The sequence below is a fragment of the Oncorhynchus tshawytscha genome, linkage group LG29 (genome assembly GCF_018296145.1).
Source record: "Oncorhynchus tshawytscha isolate Ot180627B linkage group LG29, Otsh_v2.0, whole genome shotgun sequence".
NCBI lineage: Eukaryota > Metazoa > Chordata > Actinopteri > Salmoniformes > Salmonidae > Oncorhynchus > Oncorhynchus tshawytscha.
The window spans coordinates 32,774,973-32,801,229 of NC_056457.1; the positions used below are offsets into that span (position 1 = coordinate 32,774,973).

Here is a 26,257-nt window from a genome sequence, read left to right on the forward strand (position 1 = left end):
TTAAATTAAGATTAGAGGCTCAAATCCATCCAACCCTCATTTGCAGTGTTTAGGTATTTTTTTTCTTCCAATGATCAAATGAACTCACAGATTGGTATTGGGTAGCCTACTGAATGTCAGGGTCACTAAGGAGGCTTTTAAAAAATCCTTATTTAACCCTTTCATCTACACGGAATAAAGTGGATTTATTAACAAGTGACATCAATAAGGGATAATAGTTTTCACCTGGTCAGTCTGTCATGGAAAGAGCATGTGTTCCTAATGTTTTGTACACTCAGTTTATATAGGCACATTCCACTAACCAAAACCATTGTCAAATAAACCGTACAGTCACATTCCACTAACCAAAACCATTGTCAAATAAACCGTACAGTCACCTGCTTTTACAGTCATCTTTGAGGTGGGACCACACACCAGCACATCGACAAGTGAGTGTATTGCATACCGAACCCCGCCCTTGAGATGACGTAGCGGCATCACGATTTCAATGGTAGAGTTGAACCACTTGGGGCAAAATAGCTCGATTTTTACTACTGAAAGACCAAAATCACTATTGCAACGAGCTGTCAAAATGAAGACGAGACTTGACGTGTTTCACTATAACTAAGCGTAAAATGTATGGTTTACGATTAAAAAAAAAAAAAGGTTTCTCCATGAAAGTGGCTCTTTCATTCTCCAAACGGTAGGCTGGAGAGACCAATACCCCAACCTATTCAGAAAAAAAGTGTTTTCTGTAGATGATATTCGGTGATATGATATCATGCCACTGTTTATTTCCATGTCCTTGCTATAACCGAGCCTATATAAAAGCTGCACTCACACTTGCAATGCACAGCTTGTTCATTTTAATATCCTCATGTCATATAATTATCCATGGGCTTTAGAATAAACTACATAGCCGGGATAAACGGATTATTCTGAGGTGTTCTGCTTTTTCTAAGCCATAGCATGGTCAGTTATTTGAACCATTCCCTCGACCCTACTGACCTATGCTCTCACTCGTCCGCGGTGACGGACTACTCTCATTTGTTCCCTGCCCACTACCCAGCATGCCAGTCGGTGCGCACTGATCCACTGATACTGTCGGTAATATGGCGGCCGTCAGTAAGTACCTGACAGCTAAAAACTCTTCGATAGCTGGCGGAGTCCTACTCGTTTTATACATCCTGAAGCAAAGAAGGAGAAGAGGAGGCAAGTCAAGCGGGTATGTTGCTGGGGAAAAAAAGTATAATCGAATCTCTGTTGTACTTTAATTGTGCGTAGCTAGACTGCCCATGCAAGGGGTTATTGTGTCACAGAACTTGTGGCCAGCAAGCCAAGAAACGTTGTCCCATTTGACGGGTGTAAAGTCTGAAAGTCCGTGAGATGTTGTAGTTGTATAATATCGCAGGTATCTATAAGAAACAGGAGTTGATGGCCGTGCATATCGCATGTTGTAACATTACATTTGTGTTATTATATCTCTGTCAATGTAAATCTCCATTCTCATTAGCAAACAATAGGTCTTTATACCCCGGTGCAGCTGGAATAGTCGCAATGATGTGTATAAACCTTGATTTGCAAATGTTTTTTCATTTTTTTTTTTTCATTTTAATGAGGCATTGACGCCACCGGCATCCATATTGGTACTCCTCAGAAGGAGTGGTCCTTCCAATCAAATCTATCTATAAAGCCCTTCTTTCATCAGCTGATATCTCAAAGTGCTGTACAGAAACCCAGCCTAAAATCCCAAACAGCAAGTAATGCAGGTGTAGAAGCACGGTGGCTAGGAAAAACTCCCTAGAAAGGCCAAAACCTAGGAAGAAACTTAGCTCTGTCTTACATCCGAATTAGACGTTCATCCATCTTTCTCAAATGTCAAAGTGTTTAAGGGTAAGTTTAGACATTTAACTCGGAAATCTTACAGTTAGTCATTAACTCTGACTGGTTAAGGTTAGTCATTAACTCTGACTGGTTAAGGTTAGTCATTAACTCTGACTGGTTAAGGTTAGTCATTAACTCTGACTGGTTAAGGTTAGTCATTAACTCTGACTGGTTAAGGTTAGTCATTAACTCTGACTGGTTAAGGTTAGTCATTAACTCTGACTGGTTAAGGTTTGGGATAGGATTAAAACAAAAATCTCCAAAACAACTTTCTATCACAGGATTCGAACTTGCAATCTTTGGAGTCAGAGGCTGATGCTTACTGCCATCCCCATATTGAATACTGTCTTGTATGACAGGTGACCTGGCTGGTCCTCCATTGGAAAAAAATGGACTTATACAGTATTTCAATAAAATGATTTAAGGACAAAATTATGTGCTTTGAAGTATGCCTTTGTTGTCGTGGGGATGGTAACATACTACTTTAACAAATGTTTGTATCTTTCTATTTTTAATGTTCAGTTCACATAATATAACTTAAGTAGGTAAAAAGATGTCTGTAATATAATATACTTTTCAAAAACGAATATAGATGTTAATAAATGCATTTCTATAACTTTCAGCATCTTTTTTTTTTTTTTTTTTTTTTTTGAAACGGCGGGAGGAGTACCAAAATGGCTGTGCGGTGGTTTCAATACCCCCCCAGACTGTCATCTAGGGTTAAAATCTTGATATATCATTGGCTAATCACGGCTAATATTTCAACAATGTAACAGAAGTCACTGTTGCTTATTAGCAGCTTGCTGCCTTTTGATGTAATTTTTAAACATGTTATTAGACAGTTAAAAATAGCACATTCGTTAGAAGTTAAATGCTGTGTCAAGACTCCCATGTGATTTATTTTTTTACATTCAACCTTCACACCATTACACTCGATTTATGACGATGATGAAACTAAATCAATTTTACCCTTAGTATTGTGTCCATTGCGTGATGTTGCACGTGTCTAGTTGGAACATTTGTATCTGACTATGTGCCATATCTATCATTTACAGTAAAAAAGGACGCTCAGAACTGGTGTTGAGCAATGACGTAAGTACACATGCATCCAACAAATGTATAAAATGCTCAACTACATGCCACATTTGTCCCCTGACACCTGCATTTGGGCTCTGTGATTTGTGAAGGACAAAGCAGCCAAGAAAGACCGTGCTGCGGTGGACTATGTCTTCTTCCTCAGAATCAGTAAGATCATCCGGATCATGGTGCCTCGATGGTTCTGCAAAGAGGTGGGCCTTGTGGTTGTTGTTGTTGTTACAGACCAATATGGTCACATACTGAGCAACAAAAAAAAAACAAGCTCAGAGGAGTTCCCAGTGGCATTTTATAAGTCAGTTATTATGTCATGTGTATAATATTATTAAAGGGGAAGTTCTACTATTTAAAAAATTTTTTTTTTATTTTTATACATGTGGCCTTATTTTCATTCTGTGGTTGTAGCAGAAAATTGTTTGTCACGTTTTGCCGAGTCATCACTTGTGATTGACTACAATGCATTATGACAAGTTCTCCACGACACTCCTATTACATCACAATCTCATTCTGGATGTCTCTGTACAAAATGTTAGACTTTTTGTTTTCTTCTTCACTGTGCCATAAATTCATGTTTTGAATGATGTGGTTTACAACAACAACGACAAAAAATATGGATTTATGAGACAGAGGATTTATTTTTTTCAAGAATTGAGTGCAGAGACATTATACAGAATGAGATTCTGATGGAATTTGAATTGGTTTGGAGTGTTTTTGGAGAGCTTTACAACCTGCTTAGACACATTTTCATAATGCATTGTAGTCAATGGCAAGTCAGGACTCTGTAACGAAACAAAATATATATATATGTGTATATATATATATATATATATATATAATAATGGTTTGGGGATCAACTACATGCACAGAGTGAAAATAAGGCCACTTGTAAAAATGGATGAACTTCCACGGTAAGTAGATGTCTAGGCCGATAAGTTGTGTTCTGTAGCACCACATGATAAGCATTAAACCTTGAAGTAATTCGTCTCTGTGGTAATCGGCCTTGTCTTGTACAGACACATCTGTGCTCCTTCATTGCGTCACTTTTACGGCCACAACTTATCTCTTCCTCTGTGCACGTTTGTCTCAACAGACATTTTAGTTCATTAAGTGTGATCATTGACAATTTGCAAACGTTTTATAATCTTGTGTGTTGTATAAAATTTAAGAAAACACCCACAGAGCCCAAACAGACCTGTCATACTGATCAGTTTGTTTGATAAGCCAAGGTCACGATGATATGAAGTCTGTTGGGTGTATCAGAGTTCATCCTCTACTGAATGAAACTCTAAAATGACTAGTTGTTAGATAAGGACAGGTCTATTCTACCAGTCATGTTGTTAGATGAGGACAGGTCTATTCTACCAGTCATGTTGTTAGATGAGGACAGGTCTATTCTACCAGTCATGTTGTTAGATGAGGACAGGTCTATTCTACATTTGAACTGCCGTGTATTAGTCATTCATCTAGTTTGCTCATATTATTTACAATACAAACATGACATTGATTTCCTTAAAGAACTGTCCATTGCATTGTTTAATCTGTGTATTTAATCATCTGATGGGTTTGCTCATCTGGGCTGTTCCCTTCCACTTCTCTGTTCCCTCCGTTGTCATCACAGACAGGATACCTTGTCCTCATAGCTGCCATGTTGGTGGCCAGGACATATTGTGATGTCTGGATGATCCAGAATGGAACCATGATTGAAAGGTGAGAATCACTGAGGTAGAATGAAAGCGTTCTAATTCTATGGTTAGAACACTGACTTGCCATGTGACCTGTGATTCTTCACTATAGCTAGATGACCAATGAGTTTGGTGGATGTGATCGTGTTGAAGGGGGTTAAAATATGATGGTCTGGTTCCCCATACACAGATTCAGCCTGATACTGGACTAAGACGCATGTTCAATGGAGATAATCATTTCAAAGTGTGCTTTTTCAGTCCAGGATGAGGCTTTATTCCAGGTCTGGGAAACCAGCCCCAGATCATATCAATGAATTCCTGCACAGGAAAATACATGCCTTTCAATCTCCCACAGTGGTATCATTAGCAGAGATATCAATGTACTACATGACTCTATATGTGTTATTTCATAGTTGTGATGTCTTCACTATTATTTTACAATGTAGAAAATAGTAAAACTAAAGAAAAACCCTGGAATGAGTAGGTTTGTCTAAACTTTTGACTGGTACTGTATGTGCTTGAGTTTAACTTGTTTTTCTTCTTCCCATGACCATCATGGCAGAGGAGTTGGCTGAAGCATAAACAGATTTTACTGAGGCTAGAACCTAGGCACTACCGTTACAGGTGAAATTCATTCATCTGCCAATGTCTTGCCTAGCTGTGTGTCCCATGTCACTGACCCAGTTGGTTCGTTCTTGTGCATGTTTTGGGTCTGCAGCGCAATTATCGGTCGTTCCAACACCGATTTCAAGAACTACTTGTTCAACTTTTGCAAAGTCATGCCACTTGTAAGTGTTGTTTTTTTGGTATTTCATTGCATCCAACAATTGACTCGATTTTTCTAGATGTCTGTGGATTTGATTTGCCTCTGATATATAAATGTCATATTACAGTAGTTGGTTAGTTGTACAGCGACGACTCCCGTCGACTTTCTTATTTTGTTATAAATTATCAGAGGTCGTCTGATATTTATTATTATTATTATTAGCATAATAATTATTAGCATAATAACATTGACTGTATTATTCGTATCCTCCCTTAATACTGTAACTCATCACTTCCTATTATCATTTAGCAATAACCAGATAATAGCATCGATCATACATTGCCTGGAAAACTGGAGAATATTCTGTTTGTTATATGTACGTTTTTACAGAATGTATCTTGTCCTCTAGACAATGGGTGTTTAATTTTCTCTGCATGCCTTTGTATTCAACTGTCTCTTTGCCTGTGGATTGAACAAATCCAGATTTCATCTGTGTTTGGACAGTATACTAAGGTTGTGTTTTGATGAAGAGCTGATGTTAAACTGTATGTTTTGTTGACTGACAGATTGCATTGGTGAATAACTTCTTGAAGCTGGGTCTGAATGAGCTGAAGCTGAGGTTCAGAGTGAGGCTAACCAAACACCTCTACGACGAGTACCTCAAGTAAGCACTGTCTGCCGCGCTGTCTGTCTACCGCACTGCACTCGCTGTCTGTCTACCGCGCAGCGCTCGCTGTCTGTCTACCGCGCTGCATACTGTCTGTATACCCTACTGTCTACCTCGCTGTCTACTGTCTGTATACCCTACTGTCTACCTCGCTGTCTACTGTCTGTATACCCTACTGTCTGTATACCCTACTGTCTACCACGCTGTCTACGGTCTACCGCGCTGCGCTGTCTGTCTACGGTCTACCGCGCTGCGCTGTCTGTCTACGGTCTACCGCGCTGCGCTGTCTGTCTACGGTCTACCGCGCTGCGCTGTCTGTCTACGGTCTACCGCGCTGCGCTGTCTGTCTACCGCGCCGTGCTATCTGTCTACCGTGCTGTCTACTGTCTGTATACCCTACGGTCTGCCGCGCTGCCTGTCTACCGCGCTGCCTGTCTACGGTCTACCGCGCTGCGCTGCCTGTCTACGGTCTACCGCGCTGCGCTGCCTGTCTACGGTCTACCGCGCTGCGCTGCCTGTCTACGGTCTACCGCGCTGCGCTGCCTGTCTACGGTCTACCGCGCTGCGCTGCCTGTCTACGGTCTACCGCGCTGCGCTGCCTGTCTACGGTCTGCCGCGCTGCCTGTCTACGGTCTACCGCGCTGTCTGTCTACGGTCTACCGCGCCGCGCTGTCTGTCTACGGTCTGCCGCGCTGTCTGTCTACGGTCTGCCGCGCTGTCTGTCTACGGTCTGCCGCGCTGTCTGTCTACGGTCTGTCTACCCTACTGTCTACCGCGCTGTCTACAAGTCTACTGTCTACCGCGCTGTCTGTCTGTATACCCTACTGTCTACCGCGCTGTCTGTCTGTATACCCTACTGTCTACCGCGCTGTCTGTCTGTATACCCTACTGTCTACCGCGCTGTCTACTGTCTGTATACCCTACTGTCTGTATACCCTACTGTCTACCGCGCTGTGTACAAGCCTACCGCGCTGTCTACTGTCTGTATACCCTACTGTCTACCGCGCGGTGTACAAGCCTACCGCGCTGTCTACTGTCTGTATACCCTACTGTCTACCGCGCGGTGTACAAGCCTACCGCGCTGTCTACTGTCTGTATACCCTACTGTCTACCGCGCGGTGTACAAGCCTACCGCGCGGTGTACAAGCCTACCGCGCGGTGTACAAGCCTACCGCGCGGTGTACAAGCCTACCGCGCGGTGTACAAGCCTACCGCGCGGTGTACAAGCCTACCGCGCGGTGTACAAACTACCGCCTACCGCGCGGTGTACAAGCCTACCGCGCGGTGTACAAGCCTACCGCGCGGTGTACAAGCCTACCGCGGTGTACAAGCCTACCGCGCCGCGCGCGTGTACAAGCCTACCGCGCCAAGCCTACCGCGCGGTGTACAAGCCTACCGCGCGGTGTACAAGCCTACCGCGCGGTGTACAAGCCGGTGTACAAGCCTACCGCGCGGTGTACAAGCCTACCGCGCGGTGTACAAGCCTACCGCGCGGTGTACAAGCCTACCGCGCGGTGTACAAGCCTACCGCGCGCCTACCGCGCGGTGCGGTGTACAAGCCTACCGCGCGGTGTACAAGCCTACCGCGCGGTGTACAAGCCTACCGCGCGGTGTACAAGCCTACCGCGCGGTGTACAAGCCTACCGCGCGGTGTACAAGCCTACCGCGCGGTGTACAAGCCTACCGCGCGGTGTACAAGCCCTACCGCGCGGTGTACAAGCCTACCGCGCGGTGTACAAGCCTACCCGCGGTGTACCGCGCGGTGTACAAGCCTACCGCGCGGTGTACAAGCCTACCGCGCGGTGTACAAGCCTACCGCGCGGTGTACTGTCTGCTGTCTGTATACCCTACTGTCTACCACGCTGTCTACCGTCTACCGCGCGTCTGCTGTCTGTCTACCGCGCTGTGTACCGCGCTGTCTACTGTCTGTATACCCTACTGTCTGTATACCCTACTGTCTGTTGTCTGTATGCCCTACAGTCTACCTCGCTGTCTACTGTCTGTATACCCTACTGTCTGTATACCCTACTGTCTGCTGTCTGTATACCCTACTGTCTACCGAACTGTGTACAATCCTACCGCGCTGTCTACTGTCTACCGCGCTGTCTACTGTCTGTAAACCCTACTGTCTACCGCGCTGTCTACTGTCTGTCTACCGCGCTGTCTACTGCACTGTCTACTGTCTACCGCGCTGTCTACTGTCTACCGCGCTGTGCTGTCTACCGCGCTGTGCTGTCTACCGCGCTGTGCTGTCTACCGTGCTGTGCTGTCTACCGTCTACCGCGCTGCGCTGTGCGCTGCGCTGTCTACCGCGCTGCGCTGTCTGTTGTCTGTATACCCTACTGTCTACCGCGCTGTGTACAAGCCTACCGCGCTGTCTATTGTCTGTATACCCTACTGTCTACCGCGCTGTGTACAAGCCTACCGCGCTGTCTACCGCGCTGTCTACCGTCTACCGTACTGTCTGTGTATACCCTACTGTCTACCGCACTGGCTACTGTCTACTGCGCTGTCTACTGTCTGTATACCCTACTGTCTACCGCACTGTCTACTGTCTACTGCGCTGTCTACTGTCTGTATACCCTACTGTCTACCTCGCTGTCTACTGTCTGTATACCCTACTGTATGTATACCCTACTGTCTACCGCGCTGTGTACAATCCTACCGCGCTGTCTACTGTCTACCGCGCTGCGCTGTCTGTATACCCTACTGTCTACCACGCTGTCTACTGTCTACCTCGCTGTCTACCGCGCTGCGCTGTCTACCGCACTGTCTACTGTCTGTATACCCTACTGTCTACCGCGCTGCGCTGTCTACCGCACTGTCTACTGTCTGTATACCCTACTGTCTACCGTGCTTCTACTGTCTGTATACCCTACTGTCTACCGCGCTGTGTACAAGCCTACCGCGCTGTCTACTGTCTGTATACCCTACTGTCTGCTGTCTGTATACCCTACTGTCTACCGCGCTGTGTACAATCCTACCGCGCTGTCTACTGTCTGTATACCCTACTGTCTGTATACCCTACTGTCTACCGCGCTGTGTACAAGCCTACCGCGCTGTCTACTGTCTACCGCGCTGCGCTGTCTACCGCACTGTCTACTGTCTGTATACCCTACTGTCTACCGCGCTGTCTACCGCGCTGCGCTGTCTACCGCACTGTCTACTGTCTGTATACCCTACTGTCTACCACGCTGTCTACTGTCTGTATACCCTACTGTCTACCGCACTGTCTACTGTCTACTGCGCTGTCTACTGTATGTATACCCTACTGTCTACCGCGCTGTGTACAAGCCTACCGCGCGGTCTACTGTCTGCTGTCTGTATACCCTACTGTCTACCGTGCTGTCTACCGCGCTGCGCTGTCTACCACGCTGCCTGTCTACCGCGCTGTGCTGTCTGTTGTCTGTATACCCTACTGTCTACCGCGCTGTGTACAATCCTACCGCGCTGTCTACTGTCTACCTCGCTGTCTACCGCGCTGCGCTGTCTACCGCACTGTCTACTGTCTGTATACCCTACTGTCTACCGCGCTGCGCTGTCTACCGCACTGTCTACTTTCTGTATACCCTACTGTCTACCACGCTGTCTACTGTCTACCTCGCTGTCTACCGCGCTGTGCTGTCTACCGTCTACCGCGCTGTGCTGTCTACCGTCTACCGCGCTGTGCTGTCTACCGTCTACCGCGCTGCGCTGTCTACCGCGCCGCGCTGTCTACGGTCTACCGCGCCGCGCTGTCTACGGTCTACCGCGCCGCGCTGTCTACGGTCTACCGCGCCGCGCTGTCTACGGTCTACCGCGCCGCGCTGTCTACGGTCTACCGCGCCGCGCTGTCTACGGCGCCGCGCTGTCTACGGTCTACCGCGCCGCGCTGTCTACGGTCTACCGCGCCGCGCTGTCTACGGTCTACCGCGCCGCGCCGTCTGTCTACGGTCTACCGCGCCGCGCCGTCTGTCTACGGTCTACCGCGCCGCGCCGTCTGTCTACGGTCTACCGCGCCGCGCCGTCTGTCTACGGTCTACCGCGCCGCGCCGTCTGTCTACGGTCTACCGCGCCGTCTGTCTACGGTCTACCGCGCCGCGCCGTCTGTCTACGGTCTGCCGCGCCGCCCCGTCTGTCTACGGTCTGCCGCGCCGTCTGTCTACGGTCTACCGCGCCGCGCCGTCTGTCTACGGTCTACCGCGCCGCGCCGTCTGTCTACGGTCTACCGCGCCGCGCCGTCTGTCTACGGTCTACCGCGCCGCGCCGTCTGTCTACGGTCTACCGCGCCGCGCCGTCTGTCTACGGTCTACCGCGCCGTCTGTCTAGGGTCTACCGCGTCGCGCCGTCTGTCTACGGTCTACCGCGCTGCGCTGCCTGTCTACGGTCTGCCGCGCTGCGCTGCCTGTCTACGGTCTGCCGCGCTGCGCTGCCTGTCTACGGTCTACCGCGCTGTCTACTGTCTGTCTACCCTACTGTCTACCGCGCTGTGTACAAGTCTACTGTCTACCGCACTGTCTGTCTGTATACCCTACTGTCTACCGCACTGTCTGTCTGTATACCCTAATGTCTACCGCGCTGTCTGTCTGTATACCCTACTGTCTACCGCGCTGTCTGTCTGTATACCCTACTGTCTACCGCGCTGTCTGTCTGTATACCCTACTGTCTACCGCGCTGTCTGTCTGTATACCCTACTGTCTACCGCGCTGTCTACTGTCTGTATACCCTACTGTCTACCGCGCTGTCTACTGTCTGTATACCCTACTCTGTATACCCTACTGTCTGCTGTCTGTATACCCTACTGTCTACCGCTCTGTGTACAATCCTACCGCGCTGTCTGTCTGTATACCCTACTGTCTACCACGCTGTCTACTGCCTACCTCGCTCTCTACCGCGCTGCACTGTCTACCGCGCTATCTACCGCGCTGTCTGCTGTCTGTCTACCGCGCTGTCTGCTGTCTGTCTACCGCGCTGTCTGCTGTCTGTCTACCGCGCTGTCTGCTGTCTGTCTACCGCGCTGTCTGCTGTCTGTCTACCGCGCGTCTGCTGTCTATACCCTACTGTGTACCGCGCTGTCTACTGTCTGTATACCCTACTGTCTGCTGTCTGTATGCCCTACAGTCTACTTCGCTGTCTACTGTCTGTATACCCTACTGTCTGTATACCCTACTGTCTGCTGTCTGTATACCCTGTCTACCGAACTGTGTACAATCCTACCGCGCTGTCTACTGTCTACCGCGCTGTCTACTGTCTGTAAACCCTACTGTCTACCGCGCTGTCTACTGTCTGTATACCGCGCTGTCTACAGCGCTGTGCTGTCTACCGTCTACCGCGCTGTGCTGTCTACCGTCTACCGCGCTGTGCTGTCTACCGTCTACCGCGCTGTGCTGTCTACCGTCTGCTGCGCTGCGCTGTCTACCGCGCCACGCTGTCTACGGTCTACCGCGCCGCGCTGTCTACGGTCTACCGCGCCGCGCTGTCTTACGGTCTACCGCGCCGCGCTGTCTACGGTCTACCGCGCCGCGCTGTCTACGGTCTACCGCGCCGCGCCGTCTGTCTACGGTCTGCCGCGCCGTCTGTCTACGGTCTGCCGCGCCGTCTGTCTACGGTCTACCGCGCCGTCTGTCTACGGTCTACCGCGCCGCGCCGTCTGTCTACGGTCTACCACGCCGCCCCGTCTGTCTACGGTCTACCGCGCCGTCTGTCTACGGTCTACCGCGCCGCGCCGTCTGTCTACGGTCTACCGCGCCGCGCCGTCTGTCTACGGTCTACCGCGCCGCGCCGTCTGTCTACGGTCTACCGCGCCGCGCCGTCTGTCTACGGTCTACCGCGCCGCCTGTCTACGGTCTACCGCGCCGCGCCGTCTGTCTACGGTCTACCGCGCCGCGCCGTCTGTCTACGGTCTACCGCGCCGCGCCGTCTGTCTACGGTCTACCGCGCCGCGCCGTCTGTCTACGGTCTACCGCGCCGCGCCCGTCTGTCTACGGTCTACCGCGCCGCCCCGTCTGTCTACGGTCTACCGCGCCGTCTGTCTACGGTCTACCGCGCCGCGCCGTCTGTCTACGGTCTACCGCGCCGCGCCGTCTGTCTACGGTCTACCGCGCCGCGCCGTCTACGGTCTACCGCGCCGCGCCGTCTGTCTACGGTCTACCGCGCCGCGCCCGTCTGTCTACGGTCTACCGCGCCGCGCCGTCTGTCTACGGTCTACCGGGCCGCCCCGTCTGTCTACGGTCTACCGCGCCGCCCCGTCTGTCTACGGTCTACCGCGCCGTCTGTCTACGGTCTACCGCGCCGTCTGTCTACGGTCTACCGCGCCGTCTGTCTACGGTCTACCGCGCCGCGCCGTCTGCCTACGGTCTACCGCGCCGCGCCGTCTACGGTCTACCGCGCAGTCTGTCTACGGTCTACCGCACCGTCTGTCTACCGCGCTGTCTACTGTCTGTCTACCCTACTGTCTACCGCGCTGTGTACAAGTCTACTGTCTACCGCACTGTCTGTCTAACCTACTGTCTACCGCGCTGTCTGTCTGTATACCCTACTGTCTACCGCGCTGTCTGTCTGTATACCCTACTGTCTACCGCGCTGTCTGTCTGTATACCCTACTGTCTACCGCGCTGTCTGTCTGTATACCCTACTGTCTACCGCGCTGTCTGTCTGTATACCCTACTGTCTACCGCGCTGTCTGTCTGTATACCCTACTGTCTACCGCACTGTCTGTCTGTATAGCCTACTGTCTACCGCACTGTCTGTCTGTATACCCTACTGTCTACCGCGCTGTCTGTCTGTATACCCTACTGTCTACCGCGCTGTCTGTCTGTATACCCTACTGTATACCCTACTGTACCCTACTGTCTACCGCGCTGTCTACTGTCTGTATACCCTACTCTGTATACCCTACTGTCTGCTGTCTGTATACCCTACTGTCTACCGCTCTGTGTACAATCCTACCGCGCTGTCTGTCTGTATACCCTACTGTCTACCACGCTGTCTACTGTCTACCACGCTCTCTACCGCGCTGCACTGTCTACCGCGCGTCTGCTGTCTGTCTACCGCGCGTCTGCTGTCTGTCTACCGCGCGTCTGTTGTCTGTCTACCGCGCTGTCTGCTGTCTGTATACCCTACTGTGTACCGCGCTGTCTACTGTCTGTATACCCTACTGTCTGTATACCCTACTGTCTGTTGTCTGTATGCCCTACAGTCTACCTCGCTGTCTACTGTCTGTATACCCTACTGTCTGTATACCCTACTGTCTGCTGTCTGTATACCCTGTCTACCGAACTGTGTACAATCCTACCGCGCTGTCTACTGTCTACCGCGCTGTCTACTGTCTGTAAACCCTACTGTCTACCGCGCTGTCTACTGTCTGTATACCGCGCTGTCTACCGCGCTGTCTACCGTCTACCGCGCTGTGCTGTCTACCGTCTGCTGCGCTGCGCTGTCTACCGCGCTGTCTGCTGTCTGTATACCCTACTGTCTACCGTGCTGTGTACAAGCCTACCGCGCTGTCTACCGCGCTGTCTACTGTCTACCGCACTGTCTGTGTATACCCTACTGTCTACCGCACTGTCTACTGTCTACTGAGCTGTCTACTGTCTGTATACCCTACTGTCTACCTCGCTGTCTACTGTCTGTATACCCTACTGTATGTATACCCTACTGTCTACCGCGCTGTGTACAATCCTACCGCGCTGTCTACTGTCTACCGCGCTGCGCTGTATACCCTACTGTCTGCTGTCTGTATACCCTACTGTCTACCGCACTGTGTACAATCCTACCGCGCTGTCTACTGTCTACCGCGCTGCGCTGTCTACCGCACTGTCTGTCTGTATACCCTACTGTCTACCGCGCTGCGCTGTCTACCGCACTGTCTACATACCCTACTGTCTACCACGCTGTCTACTGTCTACCTCGCTGTCTACTGCGCTGCGCTGTCTACCGTCTACCGCGCTGCCTGTCTACCGCGCTGTGCTGTCTGCTGTCTGTATACCCTACTGTCTGCTGTCTGTATACCCTACTGTCTACCGCGCTGTGTACAATCCTACCGCGCTGTCTACTGTCTACCGCGCTGTGTACAATCCTACCACGCTGTCTACTGTCTACCTTGCTGTCTACCGCGCTGCGCTGTCCACCGCGCTGCCTGTCTGCCGCGCTGCACTGTCTGTCTACTGCGCTGTGCTGTCTGTATACCCTACTGTCTACCGCGCTGTGTACAAGCCTACCGCGCTGTCTACCGCACTCTCTACTGTCTACCGCGCTGTCTACTGTCTGTAAACCCTACTGTCTACCGCGCTGTCTACTGTCTGTATACCCTACTGTCTACCGCGCTTCTACTGTCTGTATACCCTACTGTCTACCGCGCTGTCTACTGTCTGTATACCCTACTGTCTACCGCGCTTCTACTGCCCTACTGTCTACCGCGCTGTCTACTGTCTGTATACCCTACTGTCTACCACGCTGTCTACTGTCTGTATACCCTACTGTCTACCACGCTGTCTACCTCGCTGTCTACCGCGCTGCGCTGTCTACCGCGCTGCCTGTCTACCGCGCTGTGCTGTCTGCTGTCTGTATACCCTACTGTCTACCGCGCTGTGTACAAGCCTACCGCGCTGTCTACTGTCTGTATACCCTACTGTCTACTGTCTGTATACCCTACTGTCTACCGCGCTGTGTACAAGCCTACCGCGCTGTCTACTGTCTGTATACCCTACTGTCTACCGCGCTGTCTGTTTATGGCACTATCTTCTGTCTACTGTCTTTTCTCATAACCTTACATTCCCATAGTCAGTCTACTGTGCATTCCCATAGTCAGTCTGTCTGTAATTGAACTCACTCAAAATGTGCCATCCCCAGAGGATACACGTACTACAAAATGGGCAACCTGGATAACCGTATCGCTAACGCTGACCAGCTGCTGACTCAGGATGTAGAGAGGTTCTGTAACAGCGTGGTGGACCTCTACTCCAACCTCAGCAAGGTACTGTAGTCTACACCTATCGTGCTGACTACTGTTTGTTTAAGACCGAAGTATACATTCTTGTCTATATCTTCTTGTGTGTGGTTCCATGGTGTATGTTTAGGAATTTCTATGGTTGTTGTAGTACACCTTAGTTTATCATTAACTTGTTGTGTAAATCGTGATATTGCTGAAAGCTGTTGTTTGTATTTATTATTGGTCCCCCATTGGTTCCTGCCACGGTAGCAGCTACTCTTCCTGGGGTCCAGCAAAAATGAAGGCAGTTTATATAATTTAATAATACATTGACAGATTTCGCAACACACTGTGTGCCCTCGGGCTCCCTACTCCACCAGGGAGGTCTACATGTTAACACTACTGCATATCCCCTTTAGCCTCTCTTGGACATTGGACTGTACATCTTCAAGCTGACGTCTGCCATCGGTGCCCAGGTGAATACGAATTCAGATTCCAGAAGCAACCAATAGATTCCATTCAGGTTTTTTAGAATGTACTGAAGTATATTCTGTATGTGATGTCACCGTCAGGGCCCAGCGAGTATGATGACCTACCTGCTGGTCTCAGGCCTGTTCCTGACCAGACTACGACGGCCCATCGGTAAGATGACGGTGACAGAGCAGCGCTACGAGGGAGAGTACCGATATGTCAACTCGCGACTCATCACCAACAGGTGTGAAGGCCTGGATCTGAGTACATCATGGGTTGGCAATAGAGTGCTTTTTTTTGTGTTTTTTTGTTAACTTGTTAAATCACCCCTGTCGTGGTGTTTTAAAAAAGAGAACTAAATGATGTTTAACGTGTTTTGTCTTAGTGAGGAGATTGCCTTCTACAATGGGAACATGAGAGAGAAACAGACCATTCACTCAACATTTAAGAAACTGGTGAGTTACCGTTAGTCCTGTGTGTCAGTCCAAGGTACATTAAAGATCTGTCATCACTTCTGTCTAAACGGACAAACTGCTGATTTGTGAGTTTAAAAGTGTTTTGATAATGCTGTGATGCCTTCTATCTTCTCAGGTCGACCATTTGCACAAGTTTATCTTCTTCCGTTTCTCCATGGGCTTTGTGGACAGCCTGATCGCAAAGTGTAAGATCTGATGTTTTAAACCCTGCATATTAATATGGTGATATCGTCAGTTACATAGCTAGAGAGAGATCTGTAAATGGCGGCCAGATGATTTCTGCACTTCTCCGACTTGCCGCTGTCCAGCCGCCACATGTTATCGTTGCTTGGCCAGGCGAACATAAAATAACATTGTTCATTGCATCACCTCCTATACTAAACCAGTGCTTGGGTCTCTTCCTTCCCTCAGACATAGCCACTGTGGTGGGCTACCTGGTGGTGAGTCGGCCCTTCCTCAACCTCGCCGACCCCCGCCACATGAACAGCAGCCAACCTGAGTTGCTGGAGGACTATTACCAGAGTGGCAGGATGCTACTGAGGATGTCCCAGGCTCTGGGAAGGATCGTACTAGCTGGTAGAGAGATGACCAGGCTCTCTGGGTGAGACTTCTCTCTTCCCAATACACTATGATCCAATCACATATTCAATTGAATTTGATTCAATTCCATTTCTAATTCAAAGTAGTAGCCTGTTCTAGACATAGACCACTAAACTGCCTTATCTTTCCATGACCACTTCATTCTTCTGTCGGTGCTTTCCAAGCTTTCCCTTCGTAGTGCTTGGGTAGGAGGTGTTCTGAGCTAGGCTGGTCTCCCTCCTTCTCCCAGGTTCACCATGCGTATCACTGAGCTCATGAAGGTCCTGAAGGAACTGAACTCGGGGACGTACGAACGCACCATGGTCTCTCATCAGGACAAGGAATCAGAAGCTGTAGAAAGAGTCCCTCTTGTCCCGGGCAGCGGACAGATCATCAACGTTGACCACATCATCAAGTATGTGTGACAAGCCTCTCTGTATTTCTGTACATGAGATTGCCTGCATAAAATCTCTTTTAATATGTTACCCTCACTGAAGTTGTCCACGGCCAAGGGGTTTTCTGAGGAGCAGTGTCTTTGACTGTTTTGGTGCTGCAGGTTTGAACACACACCACTGGCAACACCCAATGGAGATATCCTGATCAAGGACCTGACCTTTGAAGTAGGCATCTCTTTCTTTTCTCTATGCTGGATAAGTCTCACTGAGAACATCTGGTTAGGACAATAAGACCTGTGTGTTATCAAGATCAAGTTAAAACTAACAGGACAGTGGAGTGCCTCTCTAGTGAATGTGTGTCACTCGTTTAGTCATTCAGTCAGTTTGACATAAATAAATAAAAAAAAATTGTATTTTAAAGTCGAATGTTCAAACCACTTTGATTTTAATGAGTGATGTTGAAGTATTTTTGACGTTCAAAGTTTGAAGGGTCACGCTGGATGTTACAATGAGGTTATTCTTTCTCTCTCTCTTTACCAACCCCCCCCAGGTGAGGTCTGGTACCAACGTGTTAGTGTGTGGGCCCAATGGCTGTGGCAAGAGTTCACTCTTCAGAGTCCTGGGAGAGGTGATGAATGTTCCATTTTATGTTCTATTGATATGCCTGTGGGGGATGGAAGTGCCGCAACAAAATCAATTATTTGTGTTGACGTAACTTAAGAGTGATAAGCCCTGGAGATAACATTCGGTGTGTTTCTCCATAGCTCTGGCCTCTGTTTGGAGGACAGCTGACCAAGCCTGAGAGAGGGAAGCTCTTCTATGTTCCTCAGGTAACTAAATGGACACCTTGAGTATTTTATATGACCAATTAGGCTATTAATTAATCAATTAACGTATTCGTACCAAACCATTTGGTATGGAACCTCGGGTTTGGTCCGCACTGTAAACCCAACTGCGTTGTAGGCCTATGCCTGTTGAGTAAAACCGAGCCGGGAGAAACATTTTCAAGCTTTACCGTTAAAACAAGTAGAGCCTATGTGCACCCATGATCAAATATTAGCTGGCACAGTTCAAACTGTCCTTTTTGTGAGGAGCAGCCGGGAAGTACCTCTGTACTATGGTGAGTGGTGGGACATTTTTAGGAACATTTTTTGTCTTCCCAGTAGGTTACAACCGCGATGGGAAAGAGAGTTGTGTGTTAAACGTTAACAGTACGTCTCAAACGCTCTAAAAGAAAAGCCAATGCAGCTGCCAACACCAATATGTTGCCAGATTTTACACCGACATCAGCCCAGTATACCAGAGCAAGACGTAAACACAAATAAACAACAACACTACGACGTCTCCCTCTGCGTTCAAGCAGCCCTTTCTAACCGGGCCAAAGAAATGACAAGAATGATAGCTCATCTATGTTTTATATTTTTTACGGTCTTTGGGTTTATAGCCGCGGATATGCGGCCATTCTCAGTGGTTGAGAATACGGGATTGTTCAGCACCTCGTGAAAGAGACTCACTCATTTCAGTAAACGGGTAGTACCCACTCTATATAAGCGAGCCAAAGTTTTCAATGAATTGGCTAATGCACCTTGTGTTACTCTTACTTAACCAGTGACAGCCCGTCACATGACCCCGGAGTGGGAGATGTTCCGTGCTACAGACACGGCCCCCCGTTTATGAGAGTCACAAGTGTGAATCTGGCACGGAAGAAGGCGGTGTCATGGTGCGTTCGTAACCAAGTGGGAAGTGGGAATCTGGCACTGAAGAAGGCGGTGTCATGGTGCGTTCGTAACCAAGTGGGAAGTGTGAATCTGGCACTGAAGAAGGCAGTGTCATGGTGCGTTCGTAACCAAGTGGAAAGTGTGAATCTGGCACTGAAGAAGGCAGTGTCATGCTGCGTTCGTAACCAAGTGGGAAGTGTGAATCTGGCACTGAAGAAGGCAGTGTCATGGTGCGTTCGTAACCAAGTGGGAAGTGGGAATTTACCACATGCTACTGGGAAAAATCCACTTGAATGGTCCTCCTACTAGTGGGGAAACTCGTCAGTCATCCTGAGCACGCACTTCTCCACACATGGTGACCTCTGACATCACCTACTAAGGAAATGGTCCCTATAATAACAGCATTTTCGGGCAGTTAAATGCAACAACACATTATTTATTTTTTAAAAAGCAATCTATTAAATACAATTTTGAACTCTATCGTTTGTTTTTTCGAGCCTGACAACTGTTCTTTTAGTTTATGGTTGACACAACTTGTTGGCCCTTAGCCAATCGCCGTTCCTCAACTAGTTCAATCGCATGAATGCATCCAACTAGTATTTACGACTTCACAACTGGTCAATTCCCACCTCCCACATAGTTACGAACGCGGCATCAGAGTGAAAACTTGAGAAGCCCAAAGTAACAATCCTGTCACAACAGACAATGGAAGAAACGCTGGCATTTCACGCTGCACTGAAACCGAAACGTCGCCCCAAAAACTTAATGCATGCTGAACCATGGGTTTGGTGAACCATTACACCCCTATTACCGTATTCTATCCCTTGTTTTGGCAAATTGTAAATTGACAGCCAACTCTAGTCTGTCTGTTTACATCTCATTGTAGAGATCCTCCATGACCCCTGACCTCTTCCATCTTATTGTACAGACCCAACATTACCTTTGACTTATTGAATCCTATTATAGAGACCGTATATGACCCTTGGCACCCTGAGGGATCAGGTGATTTACCCTGACACCTATGAGGAACAGAAGAGAAAAGGAATCTCTGACCAGGTGTTGAAGGAGTACCTGGACAATGTCCAGCTGGGTCACATCCTGGACAGGGAGGGGACCTGGGACACCGTACAGGACTGGATGGATGTCCTCAGTGGAGGAGAGAAGCAAAGGATGGCGGTAAGACTGATGAGAGGAATACTTCCTGAATGGAATAGTTTTTATTCGAAAAAAAAAAATTATAATACAATCAAAATGGTTTCTCATACCTCATTGGAGATACTTCATCATCTATTAGTTCACACACTCCTATCGTCAGGTTATCACCGAGTGACACCATACTGGCCTTCTAAAAACTAGGTATTTAGGGTATATGAACAATGTTTTATAGGATGTGACATACTGAAAATGTAGGCGGAGCCTAACGTGTTGCTTATTGCATTAGATTAAACTAAATACTACCATTTAGTACTCGGTATGTACACTAAACAAAAATATAAACGTATGACCTGACATAAAATATCCCATTAAATTTTCCACAAAAAAAGCTTATTTTTTGCAAAATGTGGACACAAATTTGTTTACATCCCTGTTAGTGAGCATTTCTCCTTTGCCAAGATAATCCATCCACCTGACAGGTGTGGCATATCAAGAAGCTGATTAAACCGCATGATCATTACACAGGTTCACCTTGCGCTGGGGGGGACAATAAAAGGCCACTTTAAAATGTGCAGTTTTGGCCCAGGCTCTGTCGCAGCCGGCCGCGACCGGGAGGTCAGTGGGACGACGCACAATTGACCTAGCGGCAGGGAGGGTTTGGCCAGTATGGATATCCTTGTCTCATCGCGACTCCTGTGGTGGGCCGGGCGCAGTGCACGCTAACCAAGGTAGCCAGGTGCACGGTGTTTCCTCTGACACATTGGTGCGGCTGGCTTCCGGGTTGGAGGCGCGCTGTGTTAAGAAGCAGTGCAGCTTGGTTGTGTTGTGTTTCGGAGGACGCATGGCTTTCAACCTTCGTCTCTCCCGAGCCCATACAGGAGTTGTAGCGATGACACAAGATAGTAATTACTAACAATTGGATACCACGAAATTGGGGAGAAGAGGGGGGTAAAATTTTATATACAAAAAAAAGTGCAGTTTTGTTGCACAATGCCACAGATGCCACAAGTTTTGAGGGTGCATGCAATTGGCACACTGACTGCAAGAATGTCCATCAGAGCTGTTGCCATATAATTGAATGTTCATTTCTCTACCATATGCCGCCTCCAACGGCATTTTAGAGAATTTGGCAGTACATCCAACCGGCCTCACAACCACAGACCACGTGTGTAGCATTGTGTGGGCGAACGGTTTGCTGATGTCATTGTTGTGAACAGAGAGCCCCATGGCGGGGTTATGGTATGGGCAGGCATAAGCTATGGACAACGAACACAATTGCATTTTATCGATAGCAATTTGAATGCACAGAGGTACCGTGATGAGATCCTGAGGCCCATTATTATATATTTTTTTATGTATCTGTGACAGACAGATGCATATCTGTATTCCCAGTCATGTGAAATCCATAGATTAGGGCCTTATTTGTTTATTTCAATTGAACGATTTCCTCATATGAACTGTAACTCAGTAAAATCTTTGAAGTTGTTGCTTTTTATTTTTGTTCAGTGTAGTTTTAGTAATGTAGTATGCAAGACAGATTTCGGACATAGCCATTTTTGACTTGGTTTGGTCTGCTTCACGTGTGTCTGTAGATGGCTCGGTTGTTCTACCACAAGCCCCAGTTTGCAATCCTGGATGAGTGCACCAGTGCTGTGAGCGTTGATGTGGAGGACTTCATCTACAGCCACTGCAGAACGGTACGGCCTTTTAGCCCGGACTCGTAGCATGTACTGCTATATGTCTAAGTGTTTTACTTCTAAATCTCTCTTTTTATAATTCTCCAGTTTTTAATAATTAATAATATACGTTACGTACAAGTTGTCTGCAGCGTGGTTCATCTAGTTGTCTAGCTGCTTATGCCTGGTCTGTTTTCAATAGGTTGGCATCAGTCTGTTCACCGTCTCTCACAGGAAGTCTTTGTGGAAACATCACGAGGTAAGATCGCAACCTTTTCTGGAAACACTGGGAGGAGTTTGTGGCTACTGATGTGTCCATATACTGTTGGGAATGCTCTGGGATAATACTGTGGGGGACTACTTCTGGCAGTTTTTAAAATATGTATATTTTGTTGAATTTGTGTCATGTAAGCAAAGGGTTTATTTAAGTTGCTCTGGTGTAACCCCAAATCCTGTTTGGGTGAACTGAGACTGAGCTTTGTTTTTTCCAGTACTACCTTCACATGGATGGGAGAGGGAACTATGACTTCAAACCCATCACTGAGGAGACCATTGAGTTTGGCTCCTAGACAAACAACACAACACACACCATAATTTGGCCTAGAAAAAGTTGCTCACTAATTCTGCTCTTAAAACAAGTTTTTGAAGTAACCCTGTTTTTCTTTTCTTTTTGACAAATCTGTATTTAAAAGCATCTTGTTAGTCACGTGATTGTATATAACTTGTCATTTATGGTCCAAATTGGTCCAAACTCATGCAGATTACGGAATGGGCTAATCCAATCCAGATGAATTATGTTTGTGTTATACAACTGTGAACTGAATCATGCTTCATAATGATTAAGATGAGTTAGCCCCTACAGAGGACTCTAATCTGATGAATTAACACAGGGAGGTGGAGACCCAGGTGATTGTTTAGTGGTCTTTTAGACAAGTCACTGAGGGCAGGTAACAGTATAAACTGCTATCTTGTCTTTTTTTTTTTTTAAGGTATATGTATAATATGCAAATGAAGCTGCTTGTTTCCTCCGCTGGGGTGAAATCCTTCCATGTGCTTTCCTAGCCTGGTCGCTGATATGTTTGTACTGTCTAGGACCTGGCTAGTCCATCTAGGCCTTTCCTAGCCTGGTCGCTGATATGTTTGTACTGTCTAGGACCTGGCTAGTCCATCTAGGCCTTTCCTAGCCTGGTCGCTGATATGTTTGTACTGTCTAGGACCTGGCTAGTCCATCTAGGCCTTTCCTAGCCTGGTGCTGATATGTTTTCTGTCTAGGACCCGGCTAGTGCCTTTCCTAGTCCCTGATGTTTGTACTGTCTGGGACCCTATGCCTTTTCGTATAGTGGTCCCTGATGTTTGTACTGTCTGGGATCTAGTCCATCTTTTGTATTCTGGTCCCATGATATGTTGGTACTGTCTGGGACCAGGCTAGTACTATGCCTTTTGTAGCCTGGTCCCATGATATGTTTGTACTGTCTAGGACCAGGCTAGTCCTCCTAGGCCTTGGGTTATGAAGCCTGACCTACTGTAGAGTAAAGAGGAAGTGTTGCCTGAAGCTGGAGAATCCCTGTCCCCAGGTGCTTCCTCTGTGGCTTTTTCTCAGTTTTGTCTTTCAGCGTGTTCTCACCTCCCTCTGAAAACGCATTGAAAGAGAAGGTCTGAGGAGAGGAGCCTTGGGTTGTCTCCAATGTAGTTTGAGAAAGAGATGAGGAAAGGGCCGACGAGAGGAGCCCGGTGTGTGTTCGAGGAAGGGACCGAGCAAGGCTCTGAATCACTCACATTTACAAATCATCTATCACAAATACGTTTCTGCACAGCGCTCGGTTGAATCCCCTGGACCAGGTTTTCTGTCTCCTGTCTTAAGCATTACGTACATAATCAGTCATTCTTTCCAGCTGCTTGTAGCAGTATGTGGACTTGGCACTAGATGACAAATCGACTGATCTATGAGAATTGTGTGACGTGTTGTTCTTCCTTGGATCAGAGTGGTGCAGTTGATCTGCAGAAACCCAGAAGGCTTCCTCCCCGACCACAACAGTAACTACTACTATAATATACTGACTGTAGCAATGGTGTTAGTCTTATTGTTTTTTTTGTGAACTGTAAAGAAACAGGCTCTGTAGAACTCATGGTTATATGGGAGAGAGCCTGTGTAATATAGTGATTTGACTCTTTTAAAAAAAGTGCATGCACCTGCAATAAACTGTATCAACAATGCATTTTCATTAAAACGGAGAGACTGGACTGGAGTGTGTTGTTATCACAGGAACAGGGACTCTTTCAGTTGCCAAATGTAGTTGAACGTTGCAGATGGAACTGCTTTAAATTGAGCCAACATTATTCCTTGTTCTAGTTGTCAGATAGGCATGTTTGTTGTACATGACATATTTCTGGAAAGTTCCAAACTGTTATATCCTGCTGACAGTGTTTAGTGGGCATCTGTTTTATGTCCTTTTTTAAATCTGTAAAGGATTCAGTATTAAGGAGAAAGTAACACACTAACACTGTGGTAGGTAACACTGGTAGGTAGGTAACACTGTGGGTGATAGGTAACACTGTGGGCGGGAGGTAGGTAAGTAGGTAACACTGTGGTGGGTACAGTTGAAGTCGGAAGTTTACATACACTTAGGTTTGAGTCATTAACTTGTTTTTCAACTACTCCACAAACAAATTATTACTATTTATAGTTTTGGCAAGTCTGTTAGGACATCTACTTGGTGCAGGACACAAGTCATTTTTTTCCAACAATTGTTTACAGACAAATTATTTCACTATTACAATTCCAGAGGGCCAGAAGTTTACATACACTAAGTTGACTGTGCCTTTATTAAACAGCTTGAGTCCTATATCGACATAACCTGAAAGGCCACTCAGCAAGCAGGAAGCCACTGCTCTAAAACTGCAATAAACAAGCCAGACTACAGTTTACAACTGCACATGGGGACAAGATTGTACTTTTTGGAGGAATGTCCTCTGGTCTGATGAAACAAAAAATAGAACTGTTTTGCCATAATGACCATTGTTATGTTTGAAGGAAAAAGGGGGAGGCTTGCAAGCTGAAGAACACCATCCCAACCGTGAAGCACGGGGGTGGCAGCACCATGTTGTGGGGGTGCTTTGGTGCAGGAGGTACTGGTACACTTTACAAAATAGATGGCATCATGAGGTAGGAAAATGTGTGGGCAGAACTGAAAAAGGGTGTGTGAGCAAGGAGGCCTACAAACCTGACTCAGTTACACCAGCTCTGTCAGGAGGAATGGGACAAAGTCACCCAACTTATTGTGGGAAGCTTGTGGAAGGCTACCCGACACGTTTGACCCAAGTTAAACAATTTAAAGGCAATGCTACCAAATACTAATTGAGGGTATGTAAACTTCTGACCCACTGGGAATGTGATGAAAGAAATAAAAGCTGAAATAAACCCTTCTCTCTACTATTATTCTGACATTTCACATTGTTAAAATAAAGTGGTGATCCTAACTGACCTAAGACTGAGTTTTTACTAGGATTAAATGTCAGGAATTGTGAAAAACTGAGTTTAAATGTATTTGGATATGGTGTATGTAAACTTCTGACTTCAACTGTAGGTAGGTAACACTGTGGTAAGTATATGTAGTTGTAATTGAACCCTGAGCTTGGGACACATGATGGACAGAAACACACCTCCCTGAAGAATGATTGGATATTGAGCATGAAGCTCCCTGAATAATGATTGGATACTGAGCATGACTCCTCCCTGAATAATGATTAGATCTTGAGGATGACTTCTCCCTGAATAATGATTGGGTATTGAGGATGACTCCTCCCTGAATAATGATTAGATCTTGAGGATGACTCCTCCCTGAATAATGATTAGATATTGAGGATGACTCCTCCCTGAATAATGATTAGATATTGAGGATGACTCCTCCCTGAATAATGATTGGGTATTGAGGATGACTCATCCCTGCAGGGTAACGGTTAAAAATGCACCTCTTCAAACAATACCTGTGTTCTGTCCTCTGTGACATGTCATCGTTCTGAATGAACTCCATAGACTGTATCTGTTATCCTTCATAGATTTAGCTTGATGAGCGCTGTGACCTCACAGTATGTATTTGCTTCATGAGGACACTTGAGTAGCTCATAGATATGTTTCATACAGGGGCATAATGTAATGTAGCTAAGGACTTTTCCAATTCCAAATTTGAACCTTGGCTCAGAGTCATATATATATATATATTTTTGCCTTGAACACGCCCTTTCTCGGTCTTACTGGGTGAAAGGTCATTGATATCCAACTACAGGCTTTTGGGGCGTAGAACTAAAGTACACACATGATGTGGCCTGACCATTCTTTCCCATCAAAATCATTAGATCAAGAGACATACTGAGTGACTTTATAGCCAGGCTATAGATTAAGTCAGGTGTTTAAAGTTCTGTTTTTATTTATGTGCTAAATGTCTTGTTTTCATGTAATTGTATTCATATACCGTACAGTACCTGTCGAAAGTTTGGACACACCTACTCATTCCAGGGTTTTCCTTTATTTTTTACTATTTTCTACATTGTAGAATAATAGTGAAGACATCAAAACTATGAAATAATGCATATGGAATCATGTAGTAACCAAAAATAGTGTTAAATAAATTGAAATATATGTTCTATTTTTTATTCTTGAAAGTAGCCACCCTTTGCTTGATGACAGCTTTGCACACTCTTGGCATTCTCTCAACCAGCTACACCTGGAATGCTTTTCCAACCTATGCTGATATCTTGTATGTAGCTCATTTATTTACATTCCAAATATACTATTGCAATCTTATACAC

General features: G+C 47.2%; 1 protein-coding gene across 1 annotated transcript; it reads left to right on the forward strand.

The window, feature by feature from the left end:
* Window positions 1-1,042: 1,042 nt before the first annotated feature.
* Window positions 1,043-22,021, forward strand: abcd3a (ATP-binding cassette, sub-family D (ALD), member 3a). Its single transcript, XM_024392417.2, has 20 exons — window positions 1,043-1,204; window positions 2,919-2,955; window positions 3,051-3,152; window positions 4,577-4,665; window positions 5,359-5,428; window positions 5,973-6,070; window positions 14,903-15,026; window positions 15,401-15,457; window positions 15,554-15,696; window positions 15,838-15,907; window positions 16,044-16,113; window positions 16,340-16,529; window positions 16,758-16,922; window positions 17,064-17,127; window positions 17,453-17,530; window positions 17,667-17,732; window positions 19,587-19,796; window positions 21,368-21,472; window positions 21,654-21,710; window positions 21,943-22,021. The coding sequence occupies exons 1-20, from the start codon at window positions 1,092-1,094 to the stop codon at window positions 22,018-22,020; spliced, it is 1,986 nt and encodes a 661-aa protein (XP_024248185.1). The 5' UTR covers window positions 1,043-1,091; the 3' UTR covers window position 22,021.
* The last annotated feature ends 4,236 nt before the right edge of the window (window positions 22,022-26,257 follow it).